Genomic DNA, 27,008 nt, shown 5'->3' on the forward strand with positions numbered 1-27,008 from the left:
ATTTATTTTTATTGAAACTTTGGAAACAAACAGGCAAAATATTACAACAAAATAATTAATTTAGACAATACATAGCCAAAACAGTTTCTACTTATAAATAATAACGTTTATGTTTGCTCAGAAAGAAACTAAGTTTATGTAAGAAAACTGATGTATGGAGTTAGCACTATTTCCTTATTAGGGTTCCGTACCCAGAGGGTAAAACGGTACCCTATTACTAAGACTTCGCTGTCCGTCCGTCCGTCCGTCTGTCTGTCACCAGGCTGTATCTCACGAACCGTGATAGCTAGACAGTTGAAATTTTCACAGATGATGTATTTCTGTTGCCGCTATAACAACAAATACTAAAAACAGAATAAAATAAAGATTTAAGCGGGGCTCCCATACAGCAAACGTGATTTTTGACCAAAGTTAAGCAACGTCGGGCGTGGTCAGTACTTGGATGGGGACCGTTTTCTTTTTGCATTATTTCCTTTTTTTTTTGCTTTGTGGTACGGAACCCTTCGTACGCGAGTCCGACTCACACTTGCCCGGTTTTTTATATTTCTCTATGCCACTGATAGCAACTTGGAGAAAACTGGTGAGAATATGGGGTGAAAAGGGACCTTGTTATCGATGGCGCTTACGCCGCACAGCGTCGAGCATTGTATTAATATCGGAGCATCGTTAATAATGGCGTAAGCGCCATCGGCAATAATAGATAACGTCACATATAGTGAATAGAATCAGGCGTTACTTTGCGGAAATCCATATTAATTAAAACCAAAAATATTACTTTGTTAATCCGCGAAAAGATAACGCGCTAGTCAATCAGTGCTAACCCGTTATACTTGTGTATTTTTTACATGCAATTAATGCTCCCACTGCAAGAATAAATACACAAATAAATACACGGTGTAACGTGAGGAAACCGAATAATTTCAACCACGCATTTCTGAGGCCAACGAAGGAAAAAATGTATTATGAGTTTAGGTCAAATTCGCCAAAAAAGAAATTCTTATTTGTTTTGTTTTTTAAATTTTTTGAATGTATTTGTTCATAAAAAATAAATGTTATCGGTAAACATGTCACTTAAAATTGATTTTTACATTTTTTTTTCGTAAAACCTACTTTTCGCAAAGTGTTACTTGTCATTTTATGACATCTATCAATAAGGATATTTAGATTACGTCCCATAGCAGCAATATCACCATCAAAAAGGCCTTTTACACTATGTAACAATAAAAACTTGTTTTATTTTAAATTAATATTATCTCTGAAACTATGCGAATTTCAAAAAAGTTTATAGGACATTTTTGTCTCTAAATATGATCAGGAATACGCTGTTAAAATTATTCGGTTTCCTTATGTTACACTGTGTATAACAAAACATCACCAAAAGAACAATACTCGACACGTGTTTCAGGAGATTTTGACGGTTTGACGCCCGGCTCGGCGGATTAGCAAAGTAATATTTTTGGTTTTAATTAACGTTACATATAGTCCGTTAATTCTAATGATATTGTTTCAGGTTATAAATGGTGTCGTGAAGGCGTTTGATACTCGGCCCGCGCTCTATAAGACCGCGGCCGTCACATGCTTCAACCCTGCTACTCTCTACAAGGTACTACTTATAAGGGCTTGTGCACAAATCACGCGAGGTCCGATGGGGGAAGGGGGGTCACGAAAAAATCACGATAGATCACGTTGGAGGAGGGGGGTATAAACGACACCTCACGTGTATTTTTCTACAGTGAACGAAACTAAGAAAAAAAGCATACCACATAAGTAGATATGTACTTTTCTCGGTTTCTTTAACCATAGATCTTCACTCTGCACTTCAAAATAGTGAGTCTATTTAACGAAAATATAAAAATAAACACGATTTTCTATATACTAGACTATTTATCTTAAAATTAGGTCGAATGAAAAAATTTCAAAAAAATACACGTGAGGTTGTGTGTGGGGAGGGGGGTAGCCAAAAACTTCACCAAATATCACCAAGGGGGAGGGGGGTGGGGGGGGTCAAAAAGTAGCCGAAAACACCTCGCGTGATTTGTGCACAATCCCTAATACAGCGTTTCATTTAGATCGGTCAGTATGGGACAATTTGAAACTATAAGACATACAACGATCTCTTCTTAAGGGGCCCACTGATTAACCCTTTACCAGGCCAAGGGAAATATTCCACCCACATCTTATATCGGTTACCGTAGTCAGGTTTTAACTCCAAACCACCTACAAAATATTTTGTCAATCCCTGAAAATATTATTTTATGATCTTCATTCACAACACGCTTCTAAATTGCGTAATATATCTTTGGCAGCCATTTCAATTCACTTGAACGCTAATTTCAGCAAACTACGGAGAAATTCGAACACTTTCCATAATTTCTATGAAACAGAAGTACATAGATCGAACAATTTTTTGATATTTTGTAGATTTTGAGTGTTGAAAGCAAATGTAATCGTAAACATTGCTAAATATTCATGCATTATTGTGTATGACCAGAATTAGGATGTGGGTTGACATTATCCCATGGCCTTATTAGAGTTTAACTGTGTGGGAGCTATTTTTCCCATGGCCCGGTAAATTGTCTTGTCATGTCATAAAAACTCACGTAAGTAATAAAACAGTTTTTGTGTTCAACCTAGAGCGAATTCATGTACTCGTACCTAGCTATAAAATCTCCTTTTAAAGGCTTTCCCTGAAGAATTTCTTCTTGTAGATAGTATCATAAAATTGAATAATTGTGTTGCTTTTAACCAAAAAGTAATGAGGTAAGTATTTAGTATCAGCATTGCACCCGTGCGAAGCGGGGGCGGGTCGCTAGTAATAATATATAAGACGGCGACATACCCGACAAATGTCGACCGTACCGTCCCTCAGGATATATTATCGGTAGTTATTTTATTATACTTACAAAAAATAAATACGTACCGAGAATGCCCTTAAACGAATTAGGTACCTACTCGTATTTTTGATACAGCCTGTATACTTAAAAATAAATAACAAAAACCAAAGAGCCCCAAAATCTAATCGGGTCATGGGAAGAATAGTTCCCACACAGGCAAATTCTAGCCAGGCAATGGGATAGAGTCATCCCACATCCTAATTCTGGTCATATCACAAGGACGCAGGAGTATTTAGCAAAATATATGATTATATTACCTTACAATCATTAAAATCATGAAAATAACAAAAAATGGTTCTATATATCTGCTTGTGTTTTTCTTAAATTCAGTAAAGTGTTCGAATTTGTAAACAAACCACTAACATCACTGGTCAAGTGGATTTAAATGGCTGCTAAAGATATATTATTGGATTTTGAAGCGTGCCATGAATGAAGATCATAAAATAATGTTTTCAGTGATTGATATAATGGTTCGTAGGAGATTTGGAGTTAAACCTTGACTATTATAACCGATATAAGATGTGGGTGGAATATATCCCTTGGCCTGATCAAGAATATAATAAGACAAAATCTAGTATGACAGTTCATTACTTAGACTTCTTTATTTACTTTTTTATTTCTGGTTTAGAGGAAGATCTCCGACTTTCATAAATACATTTTTTACAAGGCGTTCAATACGGTTGCAACAGCATATAAAGTACGTATTAAGACACGCTGGTTCTTCGGGGCCTGGTAAAGGGTTAACAGTCCGCCGGACGGCATCGGCCTGTCAGTTAGAACAAAATTTTGACAGTTCCGAACAACTGACAGGCCGATACCGTCCGGCGGACTGTTAATCAGTGGGCCCCCTTAGGAACCATGTCATCGATTTTAGTAACAAGAAAAACTGCAATTGAACAAACTGCTTTTAGCGATAAGACCGCCTCTTGTTTACCTCTGCTTGTGTTTCCGTTTTCTTTTATTGAGGTGTGCAATAAATAGTATTTACAGTACATATGGTCCTATTTTCCCGCACTAGTGCGTAAAATAGCACTTTTCGTGCGATGTCAAAAGTTTAAAGGGCCATATGTACCTACCGTAAAACGTTGTACGATACACGTGCGAATAGGTAATTCGCAACTCGTGTCGATTTAACTCCCTTCGGTCGTGTTTTAATTTATCGCCATTCGTTTCGAATTTCCTCTTTTTCGCACTTGTATCGTAAATAACTATTTCATCACACTCGCTCAGTACCTAAATGTGGAATTGCACGCAGGTTTAGCGGGAGTTAAAGAAAAAGCGTTCTGCCTAGGGAGTTATGAAGTTTCTAGTGCCATAATGAACAGTTTTTTTGTATTTATACTTAATTTTTAAATGAAAAACATTGTGTGTAACTTAGGGCGTAATAATATTGCAAACTCGAGTCGGCAAGCCGTCGCGATTTAACTTACTCTCGTTTGCAATATTCAACTTACGCCCCATGTTGCACAATGTACTATTGTATTGTATTGTTATTTTTCACATCACCTATTCGAAAAAGGAGTTTTTCTTCCCCACTAAGAGGGATCAAAGTGGCACTTTTCTTCCCTGCTAGGAGGGATCAAAGTTGTACATTTCTGTTCTAGGTCACGATTTTTTCTTTCTTGCATACTATTTCTTTTTTGGTCAAATAATACATATTTTGAAACACAACAATTTCCTCATAGTTGATGTGAAAAGCAGTATGTGTAACACGGTATCAAAATTATTTCGTCTTTGGCGTTAACACTTGAATCCCTCGTTACGCTCAGGATTCTATGTACGCCCTTGACGGAAATATATCATTTTGATCCCTTGTAACACAAACTACTATTTATTTCACTGATTTAAACTTTCACGATTATTAAACATTATCAAACTGCACAACGGGACTTAATCGCGTATTTAACTTTTAAGATTTACTGGCTGGCTCAAGTTGGCATCAATATCTTCTAGCGGCGCGAGTTTTTCGAACTACCCGCACTTGGTCTTGTTTATCAGTTTGAACGTTTTGCGCACTAGGGATGCCACTCTGTCGACACACAACACTAACGATATTCGATTTATCGACTGTCGATATTCGTTTCCGTTTACATTTACTAATGACTGGATTCCATGTGGATGAGATCTTAAAACCCTCGTCCCGATTAAAATTGCAATGTTTTTTGATTTCAATGGCTTCCCGCACTTTTCTACTGTAGAAATGTTTAAAACTTAAATACGCGATTAAGTCCCGTTGTGCAGTTTGATAATACTATTTATTTGTTCTGCAGATAAGGAAACTGGACCCGAAGATAGTAGGGGCCATCAGCTACCGGCCATATTGCTTTAGTGCGCAAGATTATGACACGGAGCACGGCCCGACTAACCCCCGGTACGAATAGCAACACTTTACTGCACATAGGTGGACCTTATTACAAGAGGCATAAGGTCCAACGATGTACAAACTCCACTTTTGGGGTCCTATCTCATCGCATAATAATTGATTGTCATAATGTAATGTTACGCATAAATCTCTTTTCGCATATTTTTTCTTCAGCTGAAACAGAAAGTATTTTCGAAAATATTTTGCATAGGTTGTGTAGAATAGGGTAGGTTAGGTTAGGTTTGTGTAATTTGTGTTATAATTTTTCAGAAATGTAAATATTTCCAGTGCGATAGGCAGACACTCATATTGGCACGTCTGTGCATATTGAGTGATCAGCACATTTAATGTAGATCTTGCGCCTCCACTCGATAAGGGATTTTCTCTTCGATCACGTAGAATAAGTATATATAATGTTAGTATAACAAGTATTGGGGGATTAGAGTGTAGAAGCTGGAAGGTATTACATCTGTCAACCGGTATACTGTGTTTACTGAATCGCCCCTTTCCACCCCGGCGCTCTGCCTATTACAAAAGCACAATAACAATTATGCGAAATGAGTTTTATGTGTAACATTACATTAGGACAATTAATTATTATGCGACCCAATAGGAGCATTCCACGGGCTGTCCCGTACAAACGCATTTTATTTGCTGTGTTGCGACTTTTTTCTCGGCATTTAAAGCAGGCGATTGTTTTTCTGTGCATATTTTTGACCATTTGTCATAGAAAAAGAAACTCTTATACCTTTAAATCTTCAGAAACTTCGTGTTTGTACGGGACAACGGTAGACAATTTCATGGAATGCTCCAATATGGACCCCCCACTTTTAGGTTGGCATTATTTATTCACAAAACTAAATTATACCCCCGTGGCGTCAGTGGCACGGCAGATGGATGCGCCGTTTGGCGTTCAAAAGGTTAATAATAGCGTAAGGGCCAACCTCCATAAGGTATCTTTAACTTTACCCGTGCGACGTAACTCCCTAGGGAGTTATAGCTTGTTTGCACAAACCATAACTCCCGCGGGAACAATATACACCTTTACTCTTCAGTACACCTACATGAATAAGATCTTTTTCGAGCAAGTGTGATGAAAAATAATCTGTCCTTATCCGTGATTTTGACGTTTGTGTTTGTTAGAAAGGGACAAAATTTAACAGAGGCTTGCTAAGTTTCCGGCACCGTTTTCAATATAAAACAACCGCGAAAATCGAAGTTCGCAAATTGCGGGCATCTTTCTTTGTCACTCTAATTACTATTTCATCACACTCGCTCGGTAAATGTAGAACTGCACGCAGGTTTAGCGGGAGTTATAGAAAAAGCGTTTTCCCTAGAGAGTTATGAAGTTTCTACTGTTTCTAGTGCCATGATTAACAGTTTTTTGTCTTTATGCTTAATCTCTGTATCGCAAGTGTGATGAAAAATAATATTGCAAACTCGAGTCTATAAATCGCTCCGGCAAGCCGAGCCGTCGCGATTTAACTTACTCTCGTTTGCAATATTTAACTTACGCCCCATGTTGCACAATGTACTATTGTGGTTTAGGTTCGGTGACAACTTGCCAGTGCACGTGGTGCTCCGCTTCTTGGATCTGCTGCACTCTCTGCTGTGGCGGTGGACGGCGCGCTGGTGCGGCGTCAGCGCAGTACTGCTGCATAAGGACACCGTCAGCCCGTGAGTTACAGTGCTCGCAGGTGTATGGTTACAGCCTGGAGCTGCACTCGCTGCTGTGGCGGTGGACGGCGCGCTGGTGCGGCGTCAGCGCATTACTGCTGCATAAGGACACCGTCAGCCCGTGAGTTACAGTGCTCGCAGGTGTATGGTTACAGCCTGGAGCTGCTGTGGCGCTGGACGGCGCGCTGGTGCGGCGTCAGCGCAGTACTGCTGCATAAGGACACCGTCAGCCCGTGAGTTACAGTGCTCGCAGGTGTATGGTTACAGCCTGGAGCTGCTGTGGCGCTGGACGGCGCGCTGGTGCGGCGTCAGCGCAGTACTGCTGCATAAGGACTCCGTCAGCCCGTGAGTTACAGTGCTCGCAGGTGTATGGTTACAGCCTGGAGCTGCACTGGCTGCTGTGGCGCTGGACGGCGCGCTGGTGCGGCGTCAGCGCAGTACTGCTGCATAAGGACACCGTCAGCCCGTGAGTTACAGTGCTCGCAGGTGTATGGTTACAGCCTGGAGCTGCACTCGCTGCTGTGGCGCTGGACGGCGCGCTGGTGCGGCGTCAGCGCAGTACTGCTGCATAAGGACACCGTCAGCCCGTGAGTTACAGTGCTCGCAGGTGTATGGTTACAGCCTGGAGCTGCACTCGCTGCTGTGGCGCTGGACGGCGCGCTGGTGCGGCGTCAGCGCAGTACTGCTGCATAAGGACACCGTCAGCCCGTGAGTTACAGTGCTCGCAGGTGTATGGTTACAGCCTGGAGCTGCTCTGGCTGCTGTGGCGCTGGACGGCGCGCTGGTGCGGCGTCAGCGCAGTACTGCTGCATAAGGACACCGTCAGCCCGTGAGTTACAGTGCTCGCAGGTGTATGGTTACAGCCTGGAGCTGCACTCGCTGCTGTGGCGCTGGACGGCGCGCTGGTGCGGCGTCAGCGCAGTACTGCTGCATAAGGACACCGTCAGCCCGTGAGTTACAGTGCTCGCAGGTGTATGGTTGAGTGGCATGTAGCTTCTTCTAGCATCAGGTGATTTGGATGCGTTTTTTTGCCTTTTTTTCAGAGATGCACCGGATATCCGGTTACTATCCGGCCAGTATTTTACTATCCGGCCGGATACCGGATAGTGACCTACTATCCGGCCGGATACCGGATAGTAACATTGCTGAATTTCGGAGTAAACAAATTGAATTTAAGAAACAGACACGGTCATAATCGTACTTGTTTATTATTTTAAAACAATTTAATTATTCCATTGACTTGCACGCATTCATTTCGAACGTAGAAATGAGTCCGCGCGAACGTTCACTAGGAAACAGGTCAAACTTGCAAAATGCGCACCTGAAAAACCGAAATCTAGGTATAGTTCCGTTGGCCGAATATCCGGCGGCCGGATACCGGATATTCGGCTGATGGTCAGGCCGAATATCCGGTATCCGGTATCCGGCCAAACAACTATCCGTTGCATCTCTACTTTTTTTACTTATCCAAAACCGGTTCATTCGTTTCATTGCGATGAGGATTTAATTTTTTTTATTTGTACGTTTTAAAACTAACTGGTCAAATCTAAAACCAGCCCATTTCATAAACTGGCTCCTTGAAAGGTCATTTTTTTAATTTCCTTATTTTTTCAGATGCGAAGTCCGCTACTGGCGTACGCTCGGCGTGCGCCTGGCGGGATGGAGCGTCAACCGTCCGGTCGAGAAGCTGTACTGGCGTTGCGTGCTGCGAGCGCCTTATCTAGCCAACACGCTCGCCGGCGAGCGGGAGAGAGAGAAAGAAGTACAGGTATCCCTTGCTGACTACTAGTGTCCACAAACACACACACACACACACACACACACACACCGGCCGGTCGAGAAGCTGTACTGGCGTTGCGTGCTGCGAGCGCCTTATCTCGCCAACACGTTCGCCGGCGAGCGGGAGAGAGAGAAAGAAGTACAGGTATCCCTTGCTGACTACTAGTGTCCACACACACACACACACACACACACACACACACACACACACACACACACACACACACACACACACACACACACACACACACACACACACACACACACACCGGCCGGTCGAGAAGCTGTACTGGCGTTGCGTGCTGCGAGCGCCTTATCTCGCCAACACGCTCGCCGGCGAGCGGGAGAGAGAGAAAGAAGTACAGGTATCCCTTGCTGACTACTAGTGTCCACAAACACACACACACACACACACACACACCGGCCGGTCGAGAAGCTGTACTGGCGTTGCGTGCTGCGAGCGCCTTATCTCGCCAACACGTTCGCCGGCGAGCGGGAGAGAGAGAAAGAAGTACAGGTATCCCTTGCTGACTACTAGTGTCCACAAACACACACACACACACACACACACACACACACACCGGCCGGTCGAGAAGCTGTACTGGCGTTGCGTGCTGCGAGCGCCTTATCTCGCCAACACGCTCGCCGGCGAGCGGGAGAGAGAGAAAGAAGTACAGGTATCCCTTGCTGACTACTAGTGTCCACAAACACACACACACACACACACACACCGGCCGGTCGAGAAGCTGTACTGGCGTTGCGTGCTGCGAGCGCCTTATCTCGCCAACACGTTCGCCGGCGAGCGGGAGAGAGAGAAAGAAGTACAGGTATCCCTTGCTGACTACTAGTGTCCACCACACACACACACACACACGCACACACACACACACGCACACACACACACACACACACACACACACACACACACACACACACACACCGGCCGGTCGAGAAGCTGTACTGGCGTTGCGTGCTGCGAGCGCCCTATCTCGCCAACACGCTCGCCGGCGAGCGGGAGAGAGAGAAAGAAGTACAGGTATCCCTTGCTGACTACTAGTGTCTACACACACACACAAACACACACGGTAGAGAAGCTGTACTGGCGTTGCGTGCTGCGGGCGCCTTATCTCGCCAACACGCTCGCCGGCGAGCGGGAGAGAGAGAAAGAAGTACAGGTATCCCTTGCTGACTACTAGTGTCCACACACACACACACACGGTCGAGAAGCTGTACTGGCGTTGCGTGCTGCGAGCGCCGAGGGAGAGAGAGAAAGAAGTACAGGTATCCCTTGCTGACTACTAGGGTCCACACACACACACACACACACCCACACACACACACACAGAGAGAGAGAGAGAGACACACACACACACACACACACACACACACACACACACACACACACACACACACACACACACCTCGCTTCGCTCGCTCGCGGGGCTTATCTCGCCAATAAGCGGAAAAGAAAAAGATAACCTCAGGTAAAACTAGCATAATATTAAGGGTTATTTTGTAGTCGCTAGATGTCGACTCAAGTAGCTAGATTTATCACTACAGCTACTCGACTATGGAGCACAGCGGCAACTCTAACGCTCAACAATTAATATTATAACCGGATTAACCGGAACTCTATTTTCAACTCCGTCTGCTTGTAATATTAGTTGTAAATTGTTGAGCAATACACTGTTCGTCAGTCACGACACTCGTGACATACATACATATAATCACGCCCATTTCCCGGAGGGGTAGGCAGAGACCATGGATTTCCACTTGCTACGATCCAGACATACCTCTTTCGCTTCCTTCACTTTCATAACATCACTCATACACGCTCGCCGGTTTAGGGTGCTCTTGACCTGGCCTTTCTTCAGGATTTCCCCGATCTGATCAGAGAAAGTCCGCCGAGGTCTACCCCTCCCAACTCTCAATACCACTTCTCCCTTATACACATCAATGTGACGTTCCACGGCAAAAGGTACCTTATGGCGGCTGGCGCTTACAGCGGTTATAGCGCTGCAATAATATTGGAGCGGCGTTAATAATAGCGTAAGCGTCAACCGCCATAGGGTACCTTTACCCGTGGGACGTCACATATTTCTACGGTACATATATGTCATGTCATGTTACTAGATGTCAATTGACATCTAGTGTCAAATAACGGTAGCGGTACTGATATATCCGCTACTTGACGCTAGATGTCGACTATGATAATAATATACGTTTTGTCAGGCGTGGCTCACTCCGCGATTTCGTCGCTTTGCTACAGGTAGCTAAAAGTACATCCGTTCGACCCCTATTTTGGGGTTTGCCATAAGCCGCGCGTGGCGCTATCGCCACCTAGCGGCCATATCTGTGTTGATCGTAACAGACGCGTTTTGTAAGAGAGTGAATCTTCTGTACCTAGTACTATTATTTTTTCACCACACCAGCTTGGAAAGGCTTACTTTGCACTTCGAAAGCTGATAGCAAAGTTGCATTTTATTCACATGTGAGGCAAAGTAATCAAATGCAAATTTTGAGTTGTTTTCTTATGTTTGCTGGTTAAATTGACTTTTAAATGATGATTTTGGATGATAAATATTTAATAACATTCATTTGGATTTGATTTGGTTTCATTTTGTAATGATATTTTACATTTAATATTTGATTCGGGTTGGTGTGGTGAAAAATTTTGTGTTTCACTCGGGGGCAAATTTTGTTTAACCCTCGTGCTTTGAAACCCCCGCAACGCTCAAGATTCCATTTATCGAACCACTCGCTACGCTCGTGGTTCAATTTTGGAGTCTTTCGCTTGCTCGGGTATCAATATTAGCACGAGCGGTTAAACAACAATTTTGCCCCCTTGTAAAACAAATAACTAATTCTGTGGTTTTGGTAACCCAACTGATGTATGGAGTGGGCACTATATGCTTACTTATTTCGTTATGCCTTAGTGGACAAAATCGTATCATATATACGAATAAATGTCTCTGTGTTAGGACGGTAAATGTACGGGACTTGTCGATTTACAAGATGTCCGCTTTTACGTATAAAACGCTCACGCCCCGCTCGCGCCCCGCCCGGACCCTCCCCCCCATGCCTCCCCCTGTCACTCTCCTCCACTTCCTCTGCCCTGCTCTGTCTTGCTCTGTCTGCTGCCTTCGCCTGTGTGACGAATCCTTAAAGGCCTTTTTTATGCTGTGCAGGTGAACCGAACCGAGCGCTGACCGTGCCGCGAGCTCACTCGCCGGTGAGTAAGGTCCTTTAGGGGGGCGTTCATTAATTCCGTGAGGCATAAAGGCATAAAATATAAGTAAGGAAAGAGTGAACTCCATACATCGGTTCTCTTACCAAAACGCGAGCTATAGTTCGTTTTTTTCAGCATTAGATATTAGGTAAAAAATCTTGATGTGTCTTTTAATTGAAAAACACATTTTAAAAATAAGTTACGGCAAATATGTAACAATTATGAATCGAATACGATCATTTATATTCTTCTGCTTTCATAAGTAATAGTTATTGATTTTTAAAAAGCGTTTTTCAATTAAAAGACATGTCAAGATCGCTTACCTTCTGTCAAGTTCCTTCTAATGCTAAAAAAAACGAATTTATATAACGTATATTTTGTTCGCAGGTTGACACACAGAGGGCGCTGAAGACAGAAAAACAAGAAAAGGAATCATCTACTGATAAACCGACGTGTATAATGTAATTAATGTAAATGATTATCCCTTTACCAGGCTGACATTTCATAATTGACAATTAAATGTCAGTATTACTCATCAAAAATAGAACACATGTTTGAAGTGCCGTATGTGGGAAATATATATCCCTTCGCCTGGTAAAGGGTTATTTTTGACATAACATGAGGTTAGATCTGGGACAAGGGAAACTCTTGTAGGTATCCTCATACCAAAGAGAATAGAATGTATAGAGGCGGATTGTCAAAGTAAATAATGTAGCCACTGTAAATTTACTGCCATCTTTCGACAGAAGATTAAAACTGTTAGAACGCCATTTGACTTTGATCCTTATTCTTTCACTGATATGTGTTAACTTATCAGAGATGTGAAAAATACTTTATAAAAAGTATTTAAATACAAAATACAAATACTTCCTTGGTATACTATTTCAAATGCAAAATACAAAATAGTTTTTGAATTTGTATTTAAATACAAAATACGAAATAGGTATTTTCAAAATACTTATTAAAAATACAAATACTTTGCGCTAAAAGATACTCTGAGTAGGAATACCTAGTCTGAATTAAAAAGTATTACTGGGAATTTCCGAGTTGAAAAGACTCTATTTATTCTTTGAAATCAATCCTCTATCTAAAGTGCAAATTTCTAGTTGTTTGCTCATGTTAGCCGGTAGGATGTATGGATGATGGTTTTTAACGGCCAACTTTTAAAGCATTAATTTGTGATGTTTTACAGCTAGTATAATGCCTCTCGTTAGTGTGATGAAAACCTCTCGTTTGTGTTTCACCAGAGCAGAAAAGTTTGTTCTCCTCTCGTGCCTTGAAACCCTCGCAACACTCTAGATTCCATTTTTTTAACCACTCGCTACGCTTGTGGTCATGTGCGACGTTACTAAATAGATTCAACAGTTCCATGTTAAAAGAATGAGAGTGTCCAGGATTGTAACATCAGAAGAGATTGTAACTCCTACCTACATTACCTACTACCTATACTATAAAGTATTTTGTATTTTGAAAATAGAAAATATAGTCCGTTTTTTTTAGGATTAGAAAGAACTTCGCAGAAGTAAGCTTGTGGTTCCAAATCCGGCACTTTTAGCGGTAAAAAATTGAAGTAAATTATATGTATTGACCATGCTACATTAGATAATTCAATAATTATTAACAATTAAAAAGCCTGATAAAAACTGCACGCTTGCTTCTCTGGAGTTCTTTCTAATGCTAAAAAAAACGAACTATAGGTACCAAAAACTATTTCAAATAAAATACAAAATAGTTTTCTTTAAAAGGTATTTAAATACAAAATAGGTATTTTGCATTTTAAATACAAGTATTTCAAATGAGTCACATCTCTGTAACTTATTAACTATTAATATTAACGCCATCTAATCGACTGAAGGTTATGGCGCTATCGCTCGAAAAGATTGCACCATGCCTTTGAACTATCGTCGAGTAGATGGCGTTAATATTAATATTTAACAAGTTAACACACATCAGTGAGAGAATAATGATCAAAGTCAAATGGCGTTCTAACAGGTTTAATCTTCTGTCACAAGATGGCAGTAAATGTACTGTAGCTACATAATTTACCATTACAGTAGCTCTCTATTTCAAATTCTCTTTGCCCCGAGTAAAATAACCTGTTTCTCTTAACCCCACATGACCTTAAAAGAGAAGTATAGTTCAGTAGCTATACTGTCAGTACAAAAGGTTATTTTTTCATACAATTTCCATTGCGTTTAGTATTATTGGTATTAACCAATAATACTACTAGTTAATTGTATTTGAAAGCAATATTATTGGGGAAATAATTAATAATTATTTTATTTAGTAATAAATTATATGAATACATCCTCACAACGCTTTCAGAACTAGTGATAGGTCCCAGTTTAAAATAAATTATTATTTTTGATTATTTATTTATTTTACGTACATAATACCAAATGGACTAAATAGCAATATTAATATAGCCTTAAACAAATTAATATATAACATAGATTTTGTAAAGCAGAGGGAATATATTTCCCACCATATTTTGAACTTTATTTCAAAGTGATAGGGTTCAATTTTGCATGATGCCTGACACCCTTATGCCTTATAAAGGGTTCCGCCAGCAATTTTTGATCGAGCGTGCTCGTGTCGCCACCGACAGTAATTGTACCACGCGGAGTAAGGTTGGCATAGTTACGGGAGTTATAAATGTGCTGTAAAAACCAAATCAGATCTTTGTCTTATTTATCAGACTGTGGCGAAATGAGCTGGATGTGTAATGTCTTATATATCAGACTCTGGCGGTTAAAGGGTTAAAGGTTACGCTTTTTCACCATATCCTGTATTCCACTGCCAATTTTGTGATATTTTTTAGCCTTTTTAAAATAAATAAATGTCATATACGAAGAAAAGTGACCAAGGTCAGTGCCCAGGGCTGGAATCGAACTAGCGCCCTCTGCTATCGCGGCACTATATATAGTTCGTTTTTTTAGCATTAGAAAGAAATTGCAAGTAGGTTAGCGATCATGACGTCTTTTAATTGAAAAACGCTTTTTAAAAATCAAATACTATTACTTATGAAAGCAGAAGAATATAAATGATCGTATTAGGTTCATAATTGTTACATATTTTTAAAATGTTTTTCAATTAAAAGACACATCAAGTTTGTTTACCTTATTTCTAATGCTAAAAAAACGAACTATAAGACCTTCCGCCACCCGGGCCCCGGCGACAGGTCGAATTTTACCAAGTACATATATGCCTTTTGATCGCTGCTATTTTATACAAGTAACAAGCAATAGTAAACTTTATTTATATGTACATAAAGGTTCATTTTATATACTGCAATTTTTTTACGGCTATGGCCGACTGGCGGTCAAAAGGTTAAACTTTTTAAAAAACTCGCGTAGGGCATTTTAGGCCTACCACAGAATGCTTAGTCTGAATTAATTTTAAAGAACGAAAATGACTAGTGTAGACGAAACGATTTTTTCCCCGATTTGGGTCCGAATCTGTTGACAGATCGCATCGTTAGGTTAGACCAGCGGTCGGCAACCTTTTAGCAGCCAAGGGCCACATAGCAGTTAACGAAGTGGACGCGGGCCGCACTTTGTTAATATTGATGACTTAATCCGACATTATCATTTGTCAATACAAAATAGCCAGGGAGGCTCGCGGGCCGCAAGTGAGAGGTTCGCGGGCCGCTGGTTGCCGACCGCTGGGTTAGACAATGTCCGCAAATCTTGGTTGTCAACCCTTTGCCAGGCTGACAGTTCAAAAATGACAATCGAATGTCAGTCTTACTGATCGAAAATAGAACACATATTTGAAGTGCCGTATGTGGGAAAAATATATCCCCACTTGCACCATCCCACTAACCCGAGGTTAAGCGGTTAAACCGTTAAACCAGTGTCAAATTGTACTGTTAACCATGGCAACTCCAGGTTTAACCGGTTAACCCCGGGTTAGTGGAATGGTGCAAATGGGCCTTAGCCTGGTAAAGGGTTAAACTTATATGTTTTATTACAAATGATATGTTATAACTTAATAATTTTTACGTGTTGTTTGATTTATTTTGTAGACACATAGCTTTATATTTATTTTACGTTTTATATAAAACGCGATGAAGTATTATTTTACCAAATATAGTTATGATTATAATTAGTTTTGCACAAATTCTCGTATGGCAACTGATGTACAAAGTAATATAAGTTGTATGTGTGCGTGTTAGACATTGCGTTTGAAATAATGGAATAAAATTGTTTATGTACATTTGTTGTTTATTTTTTCGCTATTAACCTAACTGCTTGCAGAACAAAGCAATAGTCCTGACACTTAAGTGTGTACTGTCACAAAATAATTAATAGTACAGTCAGCAGCAGATATACCTGAGCGGGCAAGGTGTCCAAGAAAACATATACACTTCAATCGTCACAAAAATAAGGACATCTAAGATGTCATTTTCACGTAGGCTTTCAGTTCGTCACAAATACCTTAACTTCTGAGTTTTTCTTTAACACATACACCCTTATTTAATCACAATGACAATAACGGTTAAAAAGTCAGTGGTAACTAAGCAATCAAATTCAAGCTGCTGTCATTAATACCTACACGCACTGCCAATCACGTACGTCAGCAGCCAGGGTGCCACCAGTTGCTAAGCAGTTGTTATTTCAATGGTAACTAAGCATCAACATTTTATCTGATACTGTAGCACTACGAATTGACACCTCCTTTCTTAAAGAAGTATTTTATCGTTAAGTATCAAACTTATTCAATAAATAAGTAGGTTCTACTAGAATGATCGGTTTTTTTTATTTTAACTGTCATATGCGGCTGTTCTTCCAAACCGTTGATCATATTATATACCTATTTTAATATATTTATTTAGCCCACTTATTGTACTAAAATATACTATACAGGGTGGCCCATTTAGATCGGCCAGTATGGGAAAATCTGATACTATAAGATATACACCGATCTCTTCTTAGGAATCATGTCATCGATTTTAGTAACACGAAAAACTGCATTCATACATTTTAAAAAATGTGTACTCAGCTCGGGAATCGAACCCCGAACGTTTTGAAAAATAAAACTAAGACTATTACTATTTAGATATCGATTGTGTAGGTCTTAAGCAATAAATGTTACTATAAAACATGATGTCTGAAATTAATAAAATGCATTGTTTTCATATCCTTTAATTTAATTTAGTCAGTTTTCGAAGAGACCAGCATTTTTAGGGTTCCGTACCCAAAGGGTAAAACGGGACCCTATTACTAAGACTCTGCTGTCCGTCCGTCTGTCCATCCATCCGTCCGTCCGTCCGTCTGTCACCAGGCTGTATCTCAGGAACCGTGATAGCTAGACAGTTGAAATTCTCACAAATTATGTATTTCTGTTGCCGCTATAATAAGTAACAAGAAATACTAAAAACAGAATAAAATAAAGATTTAAGTGGGGCTCCCATACAACAAACGTGATTTTTGAGTAGTAAATATCAAATGGCATTCCGCACAGGAGTAATCTAAGTAATGCCCACTGCGGGTTCAAACCTACAACGTCCTGATAGAAAGTCGTACATACCTACGCTACATGTGACATTATCTTCAAAAATTATATAAACTAATGCGAAATTAACATAAAACCAGAAGACACAAATTAATAATAGAAATGAAACCCAAAAAAAAAAACAAAAAGCTGTATAATCTCTAGGTGCGTACGACTGAGATTTGAACCCGCGGTCTCTGCTTTGAAAAGCAAACGCCTGTTACTGAGACCACGACGTGCCTTGACAATTGGCTCTAAATTCGGCTTCAGTTAGCTTTTGCTATGTGTCATTCGTCTTGACGATTCTTTTAATTTAAAAGAAATAGTTTGCAGTAAGTTGACCGAGAGGCTCCTGTCAAATGGTTGAAGGGCAAAACGTGAGATAGATGTATGTGATGACAAGACTGTACTGCTTTCGATGATTGTCAAAACGCAAACCTGAAATTAGCATGGCTATCTTTTATTCAATATTCGACCATACTTGTATGCTTTAAAGTCTATTTTTCCATATTGTTCAGATATATTTGACACGTTGACCGCTTAGATACCATTGGTTTTTTGACAGCTAAGGTATCAATGACTTGTTGTTAGTGTAGAAATTAATGAATAGCGACTGTTAACATATTTGTGACACGTTGAGCGCTCACAAGTAAATACTACCATGACAGTCAACAACTTTTTGACAGTTTAAACGTTTACCTCTCTTTGAGCACCTGGAGTGTATAGCGACTTCTGCTGCTGACTGTACTACCGTACAGAAAGGAAAATTCCTACAAAAACGAAGTTTGACAGCGGTTCAGGGTCGAATCATGCTGTCTCTTTCTAATATATGGCACTATCCCTTTCGGCTATTTAGGGTTGTCAAAAATCAAGTGATTATCTTATCTGTGGTCGTGCACACAAAAGGAAGTCAAGTGGAGCCAACCCTAATAATTGCTCGGAGCAATGCTGAGCCGAGCGGAGCCGAGTTTGACCGAAGTCACGAGTTTCGCACCCCTGGTACTGTAAAGGTTTGCACGCGGTTTTGGGTTGTTTGCATTGTAGGTCAGTTAGCTAACTGTCACAAAACTGGCGGTCAAGAACAAGTTAAAATGAAAATGCCCCTAAATTAAGTGCTTTAGGCGGTTTTCAGTATCACACTGCCGCCTGTGATAAACACCTAAACTGAAAATCGTAATTCAAGACGAAAAGAAGTATTTAAGACAATGTTGCCACTGCAATAACTTGTTTGTAAAATAGTAACTTCCTTATAAATAAACACGCTAAGATAATTTATATATTGGTAATTTTACTCTTAAAAAAGTACTTTTATTTAAAACTGAAATAAATGTCATATAGTAAGAAAAAAAAAACTGGAGGCCTTGGTCACTTTTTCTTAGTATATGACATTTATTTCAGTTTATAAATTTATATAGTAGTGTTTCTACTTGATAAAAATAAATTAAAGTATTTTCTGAAAATAATTTAATTTGTTCAAATACTTCTAATAGTACCTTTATTTACTTATTTTTACATAAATACAAGACGCGCTAGTAAAAAGTGGCAACTTGCCTTATTTTTTTTGGTCTTGAATTACGATTAGGGGCTGTCCATAAATTACGTCATCGTTTTTTGACGATTTTTGGACCCCCCGCCCCCCCTAAAATCATCCAAAATCATGCTTCGAATGACGCCGTCGCTCGTCGTCGCCGACGCTCCTCCTACGTCATGCTACCATCATCATCAGATGGACATCAGTCCAGACCCCCCACCCCTAATTTGAAATCACGTAATTTATGAATAGCCCCTTATCAGTTATAACAAACTTAACCCTTTACCAGGCTGGCATTTCAAAAATAATAATTGAGTGTCAGTCTTACCATGTCTTACTCATAGAACTAGAACACATGTTTGAAGTGCCGTATGTGGGAGATATATATCCCTTAGCCTAGTAAAGGGTTAAGGCACAGAATAAATAATAGTACTAGGTACAGAAGACTCACTCTCTAACAAAACGCGTCTGTCACGATCAGCACAAATATGGCCGCTAGATGGCGACAGCGCCACGCGCGGCTTATGGCAAACCCCAAAATTGGGGTCCAACGGATGAACTTTTAGCTACCTGTAGCAAAGCGACGAAATCGCGGAGTGAGCCACGCCTGGTTAAGGTGCCGTAGGTTCAGAGAGCGGAGTTTTCGAAAAATCGTACCGCTTTTTTAGATAACAATACGGTTGCCAAAACAGTTAGCAATCTTGAGGATTTTCTATATAGTTCGTTTATTTGGCATTAGAAAAAGACTAAGTTGTCTGTGGAAAGAAAAGTACCGTCAGCGATACGATAAAAGCTTGTACCAAAAATGGAATTTTTGCCAAAAATAATTTTTTATCTTTACTGCTTTGTGCGTTGCACCGGGTGCATGTAACTATACCAGTTACATGCACCCGTTGCAAAAGTGCATGTCCACTATGAATTATATTAATTCCATTCAAGTGTAGGACCACCATATTCCACTTAGTGGAACACTCATTTATTGTAAAATAAGTGTTATAAAATGAATACAAAACTAAAATTAACTACAGCTAAAAATTAAAAATAACTATCAAAATTTTGCGCCCTTGGTAAGGTGCCCATCACGCAGGCAGCGTTCCCGCGCTGGACTGCTATGGTCAATCTTTGCGCGAGAAAGCTGCCCGCGCGAGGGTCACCTGTGGCCTGCCTTAGGCGTTTGCTGAGCTCCTTGTGGGGCCCCCCAGCCCCCCTACTCCACTAAGTAGTTTTTCAAAATTGTTTTTTTTTTTGTATGGATCTTTGCAATCGCACCGCCATCTAAAGCAAAACTTGTGAAGTTACTGTGCTACACTAGGACATGTATCCGCAGAATCCTTTACGTGTTTCACGAGATGGCGCTGTTTTCTATCAACATTGTTCTAGGAATATCATTAAATTTTGGATTCACCACCATGAGTATTAAATACAATTTTTATATTTATATTTTACCGTAATATTTAGCAGCAATTTTGATTGATATTGTGTTAAAAAACCACAAGCAAGTCATGAATCATGCTTATCTTTAACGATATGAAAAACGCCTTAGCGCCTTCATCACATTTTTGACAGATGGTAGCCAGCGCCGACGAAACCGAGCAACTGGATCAATCGAAATAAATGTAGGTCTCTTGGCCACACGACCAATATTTCGTTATAGCAGCGTCAATATATAAGTGAAGTATCAGTTCCGTTCATCCTACACACGTAACACACGAGCTACGCTTTAAATAACGCTTCAAAACCGATATGGACTCGATAATCTAACGCGGTGGTGCCGCCTTGTCATGGGACCGAGGCTTATGTAACATTTTTGTCCGTGAATTTAACCAATCTGTGCACTGATAATAATTGTTTACCCAGGTCAGGAGGTAAGGGGTGTGGTATTTAGTATTTATCAATAATACTTGGGCCACTTACGTATTCGTTGACTAACCTTGAAATAAAATCGCATGCTAAGTGCTTTAGCGGTGCATTGTGCATTGAAATCTTGTTAAATTTCAACAATAATGCAAATAATCTGCTTTATTTTTCCTTATTTCATAATTTTCAGCAAATTTTTCTCATACTTTCACTTCTGGTGTCACTGCTAGAAATGTCATCAGGCATTGATCCAATTTCGCAATTGTTTTTTTTTGTGAAAGGTTTTACTTTCTTTTTAATTGTCTATTGGCGTGATTTTGTTTTTTTTTAACACTTGTTGCAAAGTGCTATAAGTACTACTTTGCAAATTATTTTAATTTATAATTTTCCTTACTAACCTAGTAATAATAATGATAACATTTATTGTCACTATTATCAGATACTGTTGCTATGGTGTTATCATGAGATTTGTTTTGACTTAATATTGATTAACATATTTATGCAAAATAACATATTATTTCAATCCAGTTTTAGACAACTTATTATGTAAATTTTCTTTACAGATTATGTCATGTTTTTATTGCTTAATCAAAATGATTTGTCACAATCATGTGATGAATAGAGTATTGTTATATGATAGATTGTCTATTGTGTAACTACACTCACAGTTAAACAGCTAAGGGTATTCCATCTGTACAATTTCTTTGTCCAATGTATATTTTGTCTCACATTTTGCTTAAGAGAGAGACTAAACTGCAAAACATAATTCAAGACCAAAAAAGTAAGAAATGTTGCCACTTTTTTACTAGCGCGTGTTGTATTTATGTAAAAATAAGTAAATAAAAGTACTTTTATAAGTTGCAGGAGTAAAATTACTAATAAATAAATTATCTTAGCGTGATTATTTATCAAAATGAATGTACTATTTTACAAACAAATTATTGCAGTGGCAACATTGTCTTACTTTTTTTGGTCTTGAATTACGTTTTGCAGTATAGTGATCCAAAAGCCGTTGGAGCTCTTCTTTTTAGGGCTCGCCTCATCTCTTGACGCCTAAAAGCTAAAGGCTAATGACCTTATTAAACCCCTAAAACAAAAGCCTATTTAGCTCTTTAGCCCCCGAGCCTAGTTAAATTTAAGAGCCTAGACGCTTGGGGCTTAATAAGGTTATTAAATAGGCTTTTAGCCTTTTAGGCATCAAGAGATGAGGCGAGCCCTAAAAAAAGAGCTAAAAGGCTTGAGTCCTTTGGATCACTAAGAGTGACGCAATGACATTGGACCAAGATTTTGTACAGATGGAATACTACCCCGAATTTCATTATTTTGACTATTTCAATCTACTATCTGAAATCCCAACTTTCTTAATAAAAGAAAACCATTAACATTATTGAAAAAAAACAAGGCCATTTTCTGCCATGGCATTGCAATACTAAAAATACCTTACTAAGAATAGGTATGGAGAATATGTTGTATGACCTCACTACTGAGATAAAGAGATAGACATATGATATAACAATAATAAATTATTGCATTCTAAATGGCAATTAAATTAGATACTAATTAACAATTAATGTGATTGTTATAAATAATTAATCATCTCTAGTTTATTCTGGTTATAGTTATATTTGCTTGGTATTTTCCTATTGTGATTTGATTTCATTTTATTTTTAATAAATTCTAATAAGTTTATTTGACACCCACATGGCTATGAGTCCAATCAGTTAACAGTCAAAACATGTACAAAAAAAAAATTGAGCCGACAAATTTTAACATTCATGCTATGTCAAGTGTGATAAACTTTTCATTACTTTAGTTCCCTCACTTGTTTACATACAAATTATATTTACAATCGCCTTTGAACAAAATAACATTAATGATAAGATATACTATTACACTTATAATTGCTGGTGGTTATCTAACAGGGTGTTTTGATTTAATAGTTTCTGAAGTTGTGAATATATAGGTCATACTGAGCAGCTTTTACTTTGGGTAAATTGGGTAATGCTTTTTATATTTTATGGATCAGATGTTGATGTGTTTTATGGGAGAGACATCACCTACCTTTACCTACCTACACCTTACGTTTACACTAGAGATGCAACGGATAGTTGTTTGGCCGGGTACCGGATACCGGATATCCGGCCTGGACACTGGCCGAATATCCGGTCTCCGGCCGCCGGATATTCGGCCGGCGGAACTATACCTACATTTCGGTTTTTCAGGTGCGCATTCTGTAGGTTTGACCTGTTTCCTAGTAAACGTTCGCGCGGACTCATTTCTAGGTTCGAAATGAGTGCGCGTTCAAGTCAGTGGAATGATTAAATTGTTTTAAAATAATAAACAAGTACGATTATGACCGTGTCTGTTTCTTAAATCCAATTTGTTTACTCCGAAATCAAGCAATGTTACTATCCGGTACCCGGCCGGATAGTAAAATAGTGGCCGGATAGGCCGGATACCGGATATTAACCGGATATCCGGTGCATCTCTAGTTTACACCTTTACTTTAAACCTTTGTCCTTTGGCTCAAATAAGCACAAATTGCAGTTTTATTATTGGGGCTATCTACATTAAAAATAAATTAAGTTTCATTTATATTTCAAACTTTTTTATTTATATTTTGTAAACTAAAATCCACGTTTCTACCCAGTTTAAATAACAATAACAATATTTTTTATTCACAATAAAACTGAATAATCAATTTCAAATTTAAATAATCTCCAAAAACTGAAACGAAAAATCCTCTATAATTATGTCACTTGCTAACAAAATGCATTCTAATTTGAATCGTTATTTCGACAAATCAAAATATCATTTGTCTTGGCAAGTTTTAGGCAGCTATAATAGTTCGTTTTTTTAGCATTAGAAAAAAAGGTAAACGATCTTGATGTGTCTTTTAATTGAAAAACATGTTTTAAAAATAGGTCACGGCAAAAATGTAACATTTATGAATATAATACGATCATTTAAATTCTTCTGCTTTCATAAGTAATCATTACTGATAAATAAAAGATATGTCAAGATCGCTTACCTTCTTTCTAATGCTTAAAAAAAACGAACTATAGATTATAATTGAATATGAATATATATTGTTCCAGGATAAAGTAACACGTCCAGGATGCTCCGACGCTGCTCGAGCCACCTGCAGAGCCTGTACCGGCGGCAGCCGGCGCGGCTCCGCTCCACCAGGGTCCTCGCCCTGCCCCGCACCACCGTCGTCGCTACTAAGCAGGTAAAAAAACCGGTCAAGTGCGATTCGGACTCGTGTTCCAAGGGTTCCGTACATAAGTCCGACTCACGCTTGACTGCACATTTCTAATAGGTTTTCCTGTAGGTAAAGTACTATTTTGTGTACAAAATGAGACAGAGGTGTGACTAACATTTGTCCTTAGTTCATTTTCTATAATCCATTTGAATTCTCTATTACCAGTATTCGTTTTGTTGAGATTCTTGAGGGTTATTACCCTTACCTGGTTTGCAGCATTTCTGCTGCCCATCATGGCGAATACCTCCCTACCTAAAACTTGGGGCAGGTTCACCCGTACTATTGTGGGAACCTGTCCAAAACCACTAAACAGACACCGCAATCCATTACCAACACAGCTCTTACTGAAAGAAAGAGCAAACGGCCGCCCGTATCTCTAGCGAGGACCGTTTGACTCAAATCAATTACTCAATTACAAAAAAAAAAAAATTTTGAATTCTCTTCCATGCATATCTTTCTATGGCAATATCAACCCAATCCTCTCTCCCAAGTCGTCAAGACCCCAAAACTAATTAATAATACTAGTGGCAAATATCAAAATGATATTTCGTACATAAGTTCCGAAAAACTCATTGGTACGAGCTAGGATCTGTATCCGCGACCTCTGGATTGAAAGTCGGGCGTCATATACACTCGGCCACCACCGCTATCCTAAGCTAATAAATGTTAAACATAAACTTACGTTGAATTCCAGGCGCTCCCCCTGGTGTCCCACAAGCAAGTGGCGCCCCTCCACTTCACCAGCCCCCTGTGGGAGACGCAGGACGTCATGACGCCCAGCTTCCCCGACTCCGTGTCGGAGGGCGACGTCAAACTCGACAAGAAGGTCGGCGACGCCGTCGCGGCCGACGAGGTCGTGCTAGAGATCGAGACAGACAAGACCGCTATACCTGTCATGGCGCCCGCCCATGGTATTATTAAAGAGCTGTACGTAAAAGATGGTGAAACTGTTAAAGCGGGGCAGAAGTTGTTCAAGCTTGAGATTACGGACGCGGCGCCGGTTAAAGCTGCCCCTACACCGGCGGCTGAGCCGCCTAAAGCTGCCGCTCCACCGCCGCCGCCACCGCCGACGCCCGCTGCGGCGCCCCCACCACCACCGCCAGCCGCCGCCGCTCCTCCACCACCCCCTAAACCAACACCTCCCCCCGCAGCCCCTATCTCGTCCATCCCAGTTGCAGCTATCCGTCACGCGCAAGCGATCGAAACTGCCTCCGTTAAAGTACCACCCGCTGACTACAGCAAGGAAATCGCTGGTACACGCACGGAGCAGCGAGTGAAGATGAATAGGATGAGACAGCGTATCGCTCAGCGGCTCAAGGAAGCCCAGAACACCAACGCCATGCTTACGACCTTCAACGAACTCGATATGTCCTCCATCATGGCTTTCAGGAAGAAGAATTTGGACGCCTTCACTAAGAAGCACGGCGTCAAATTAGGCTTGATGTCGCCTTTCGTAAAAGCCGCGGCCAACGCGTTGATGGACCAGCCTGTAGTCAATGCCGTCATCGAAGGAAACGAGATTATATACCGCGACTACGTCGATATTTCTGTAGCTGTGGCGACTCCTAAAGGTCTAGTCGTACCTGTGTTGAGGAACGTTCAGAATATGACTTATGCTGATATCGAGTTGACCGTAGCAGGTTTAGCGGAGAAAGCTAGAGATGGAAAGTTGACCGTTGAAGAGATGGATGGTGGCACTTTCACCATCAGCAACGGAGGGGTATTTGGATCTTTATTGGGCACTCCGATCATCAACCCGCCTCAGTCAGCCATCTTGGGTATGCATGGAATCTTCGAACGCCCCATCGCTCTGAACGGACAAGTAGTCGTCAGACCGATGATGTACATCGCGCTGACATACGACCACAGACTAATCGATGGACGCGAAGCGGTCATGTTCCTGAGGAAAATCAAGCAGGGAGTGGAAGAACCGACCAGCATTATCGCTGGCTTGTAAAGTACTGGCCAGTTGTGATTGTGAGTTACCAAGACATAGACTCAGCTGAACTTTTTTTGGCAAAGGTAATGAACTTGCCAGCCAAGTTATTTTAACTTTTGTCATTTGACACTGCCAAGTCGTCATTTAGTCATTTCAATTTATTCTCCCAATTTTTTTGATCTAATAATTTATCTAAAGTAAAAAAATCATGATTGTTTGTGAGTGTTATTTATGTGTTGATCCATTTTTTATGGATAAATCCATGTTATAAACGGGTAAATTAAAAGACAAGGCTGAGTCTATGTACAATCGAATAGTTGGCGATGCTGGCAATAAGAGAATTGTGAAGATCATGTAAATTATGTTTATTAGTAGTACTCAAACTGGCACCGTGTGTGTATTTATTTTACGTACGCTCGTCCGTATGTGATTGTATTATTTATCATGTTTTAAGTAATAATATACGAAGCAGTACATTTCTCCTATGTGAGTGTGTCTTTTATTTATCTCAATAATAATCTGTAGTATATTGTGGAATGGCCTTTACGCCAGTTCTCAAGTCTTAAGTTTGAAGTTACGTGGTTTTGCCACTCCACGTCTGTATGTCATATCATAGACTAAAAGAAGAACACCTAAAGTTGGTCAAGCAGATCTTGTCAGTAGAAAAAGGCGGCAAATTTGAAAAATGTAGGCGCGAAGGGATATCGTCTCATAGAAAATTTGAATTTCGCGCCTTTTTCTACTGACAAGATTTGCTTGACCATCTATACTTACAACTTTCACAAAAAGTCTCATTCAGGGACTGAAAAGGTACCGTTAAAAACGGTTTTGACCGGTCTTTTTAAAGGTACCCGATCGTTAAAAGCAGCATTTCGGTACCAATATCAATCGGTACCCGTATCCAAACAAGCTTCCGTTCAAACGGTACCGTTAAATAAAAAAGTACCTTTAGGTGTTTTTTTATAGGTACCCGACCATT

General features: G+C 40.1%; 2 protein-coding genes and 1 long non-coding RNA gene across 6 annotated transcripts in view; all 3 read left to right on the top strand.

Moving 5' to 3' along the window:
* LOC134676309 (uncharacterized) overlaps positions 1-8,732 on the top strand; it is a 50,677-nt gene extending 41,945 nt beyond the window's left edge. The window contains exons 13-16 of the mRNA XM_063534684.1: positions 1,511-1,603; positions 5,165-5,265; positions 6,805-6,933; positions 8,548-8,732. Of these exons, the coding sequence (XP_063390754.1) occupies positions 1,511-1,603; positions 5,165-5,265; positions 6,805-6,933; positions 8,548-8,722 (498 nt within the window). The 3' untranslated portion in view covers positions 8,723-8,732. The remainder of the gene's footprint in view (positions 1-1,510; positions 1,604-5,164; positions 5,266-6,804; positions 6,934-8,547) is intronic.
* On the top strand, positions 2,138-3,486 carry LOC134676325 (uncharacterized). Its single transcript, XR_010099901.1, has 2 exons — positions 2,138-2,623; positions 3,351-3,486. It is a non-coding gene; the product is annotated as an uncharacterized LOC134676325 (long non-coding RNA).
* An 11,800-nt stretch (positions 8,733-20,532) lies between the features above and the next one.
* On the top strand, positions 20,533-26,519 carry LOC134676234 (dihydrolipoyllysine-residue succinyltransferase component of 2-oxoglutarate dehydrogenase complex, mitochondrial-like). Of its 4 annotated transcripts, none has more exons than XM_063534554.1 (3): positions 20,533-20,842; positions 23,931-24,057; positions 24,785-26,519. In XM_063534554.1, exons 2-3 carry the CDS (start codon positions 23,944-23,946, stop codon positions 26,045-26,047), a joined length of 1,377 nt encoding a protein of 458 aa, XP_063390624.1. In that variant the 5' UTR covers positions 20,533-20,842; positions 23,931-23,943; the 3' UTR covers positions 26,048-26,519. The 4 variants fall into 4 exon arrangements, with proteins under 4 accessions (XP_063390624.1, XP_063390625.1, XP_063390626.1 ...); XM_063534555.1 differs by having other exon boundaries at positions 20,533-20,833; positions 23,924-24,057; XM_063534556.1 differs by having other exon boundaries at positions 20,533-20,825; positions 23,924-24,057.
* The last annotated feature ends 489 nt before the right edge of the window (positions 26,520-27,008 follow it).

This window comes from Cydia fagiglandana, chromosome 24 (genome assembly GCF_963556715.1).
Source record: "Cydia fagiglandana chromosome 24, ilCydFagi1.1, whole genome shotgun sequence".
NCBI lineage: Eukaryota > Metazoa > Arthropoda > Insecta > Lepidoptera > Tortricidae > Cydia > Cydia fagiglandana.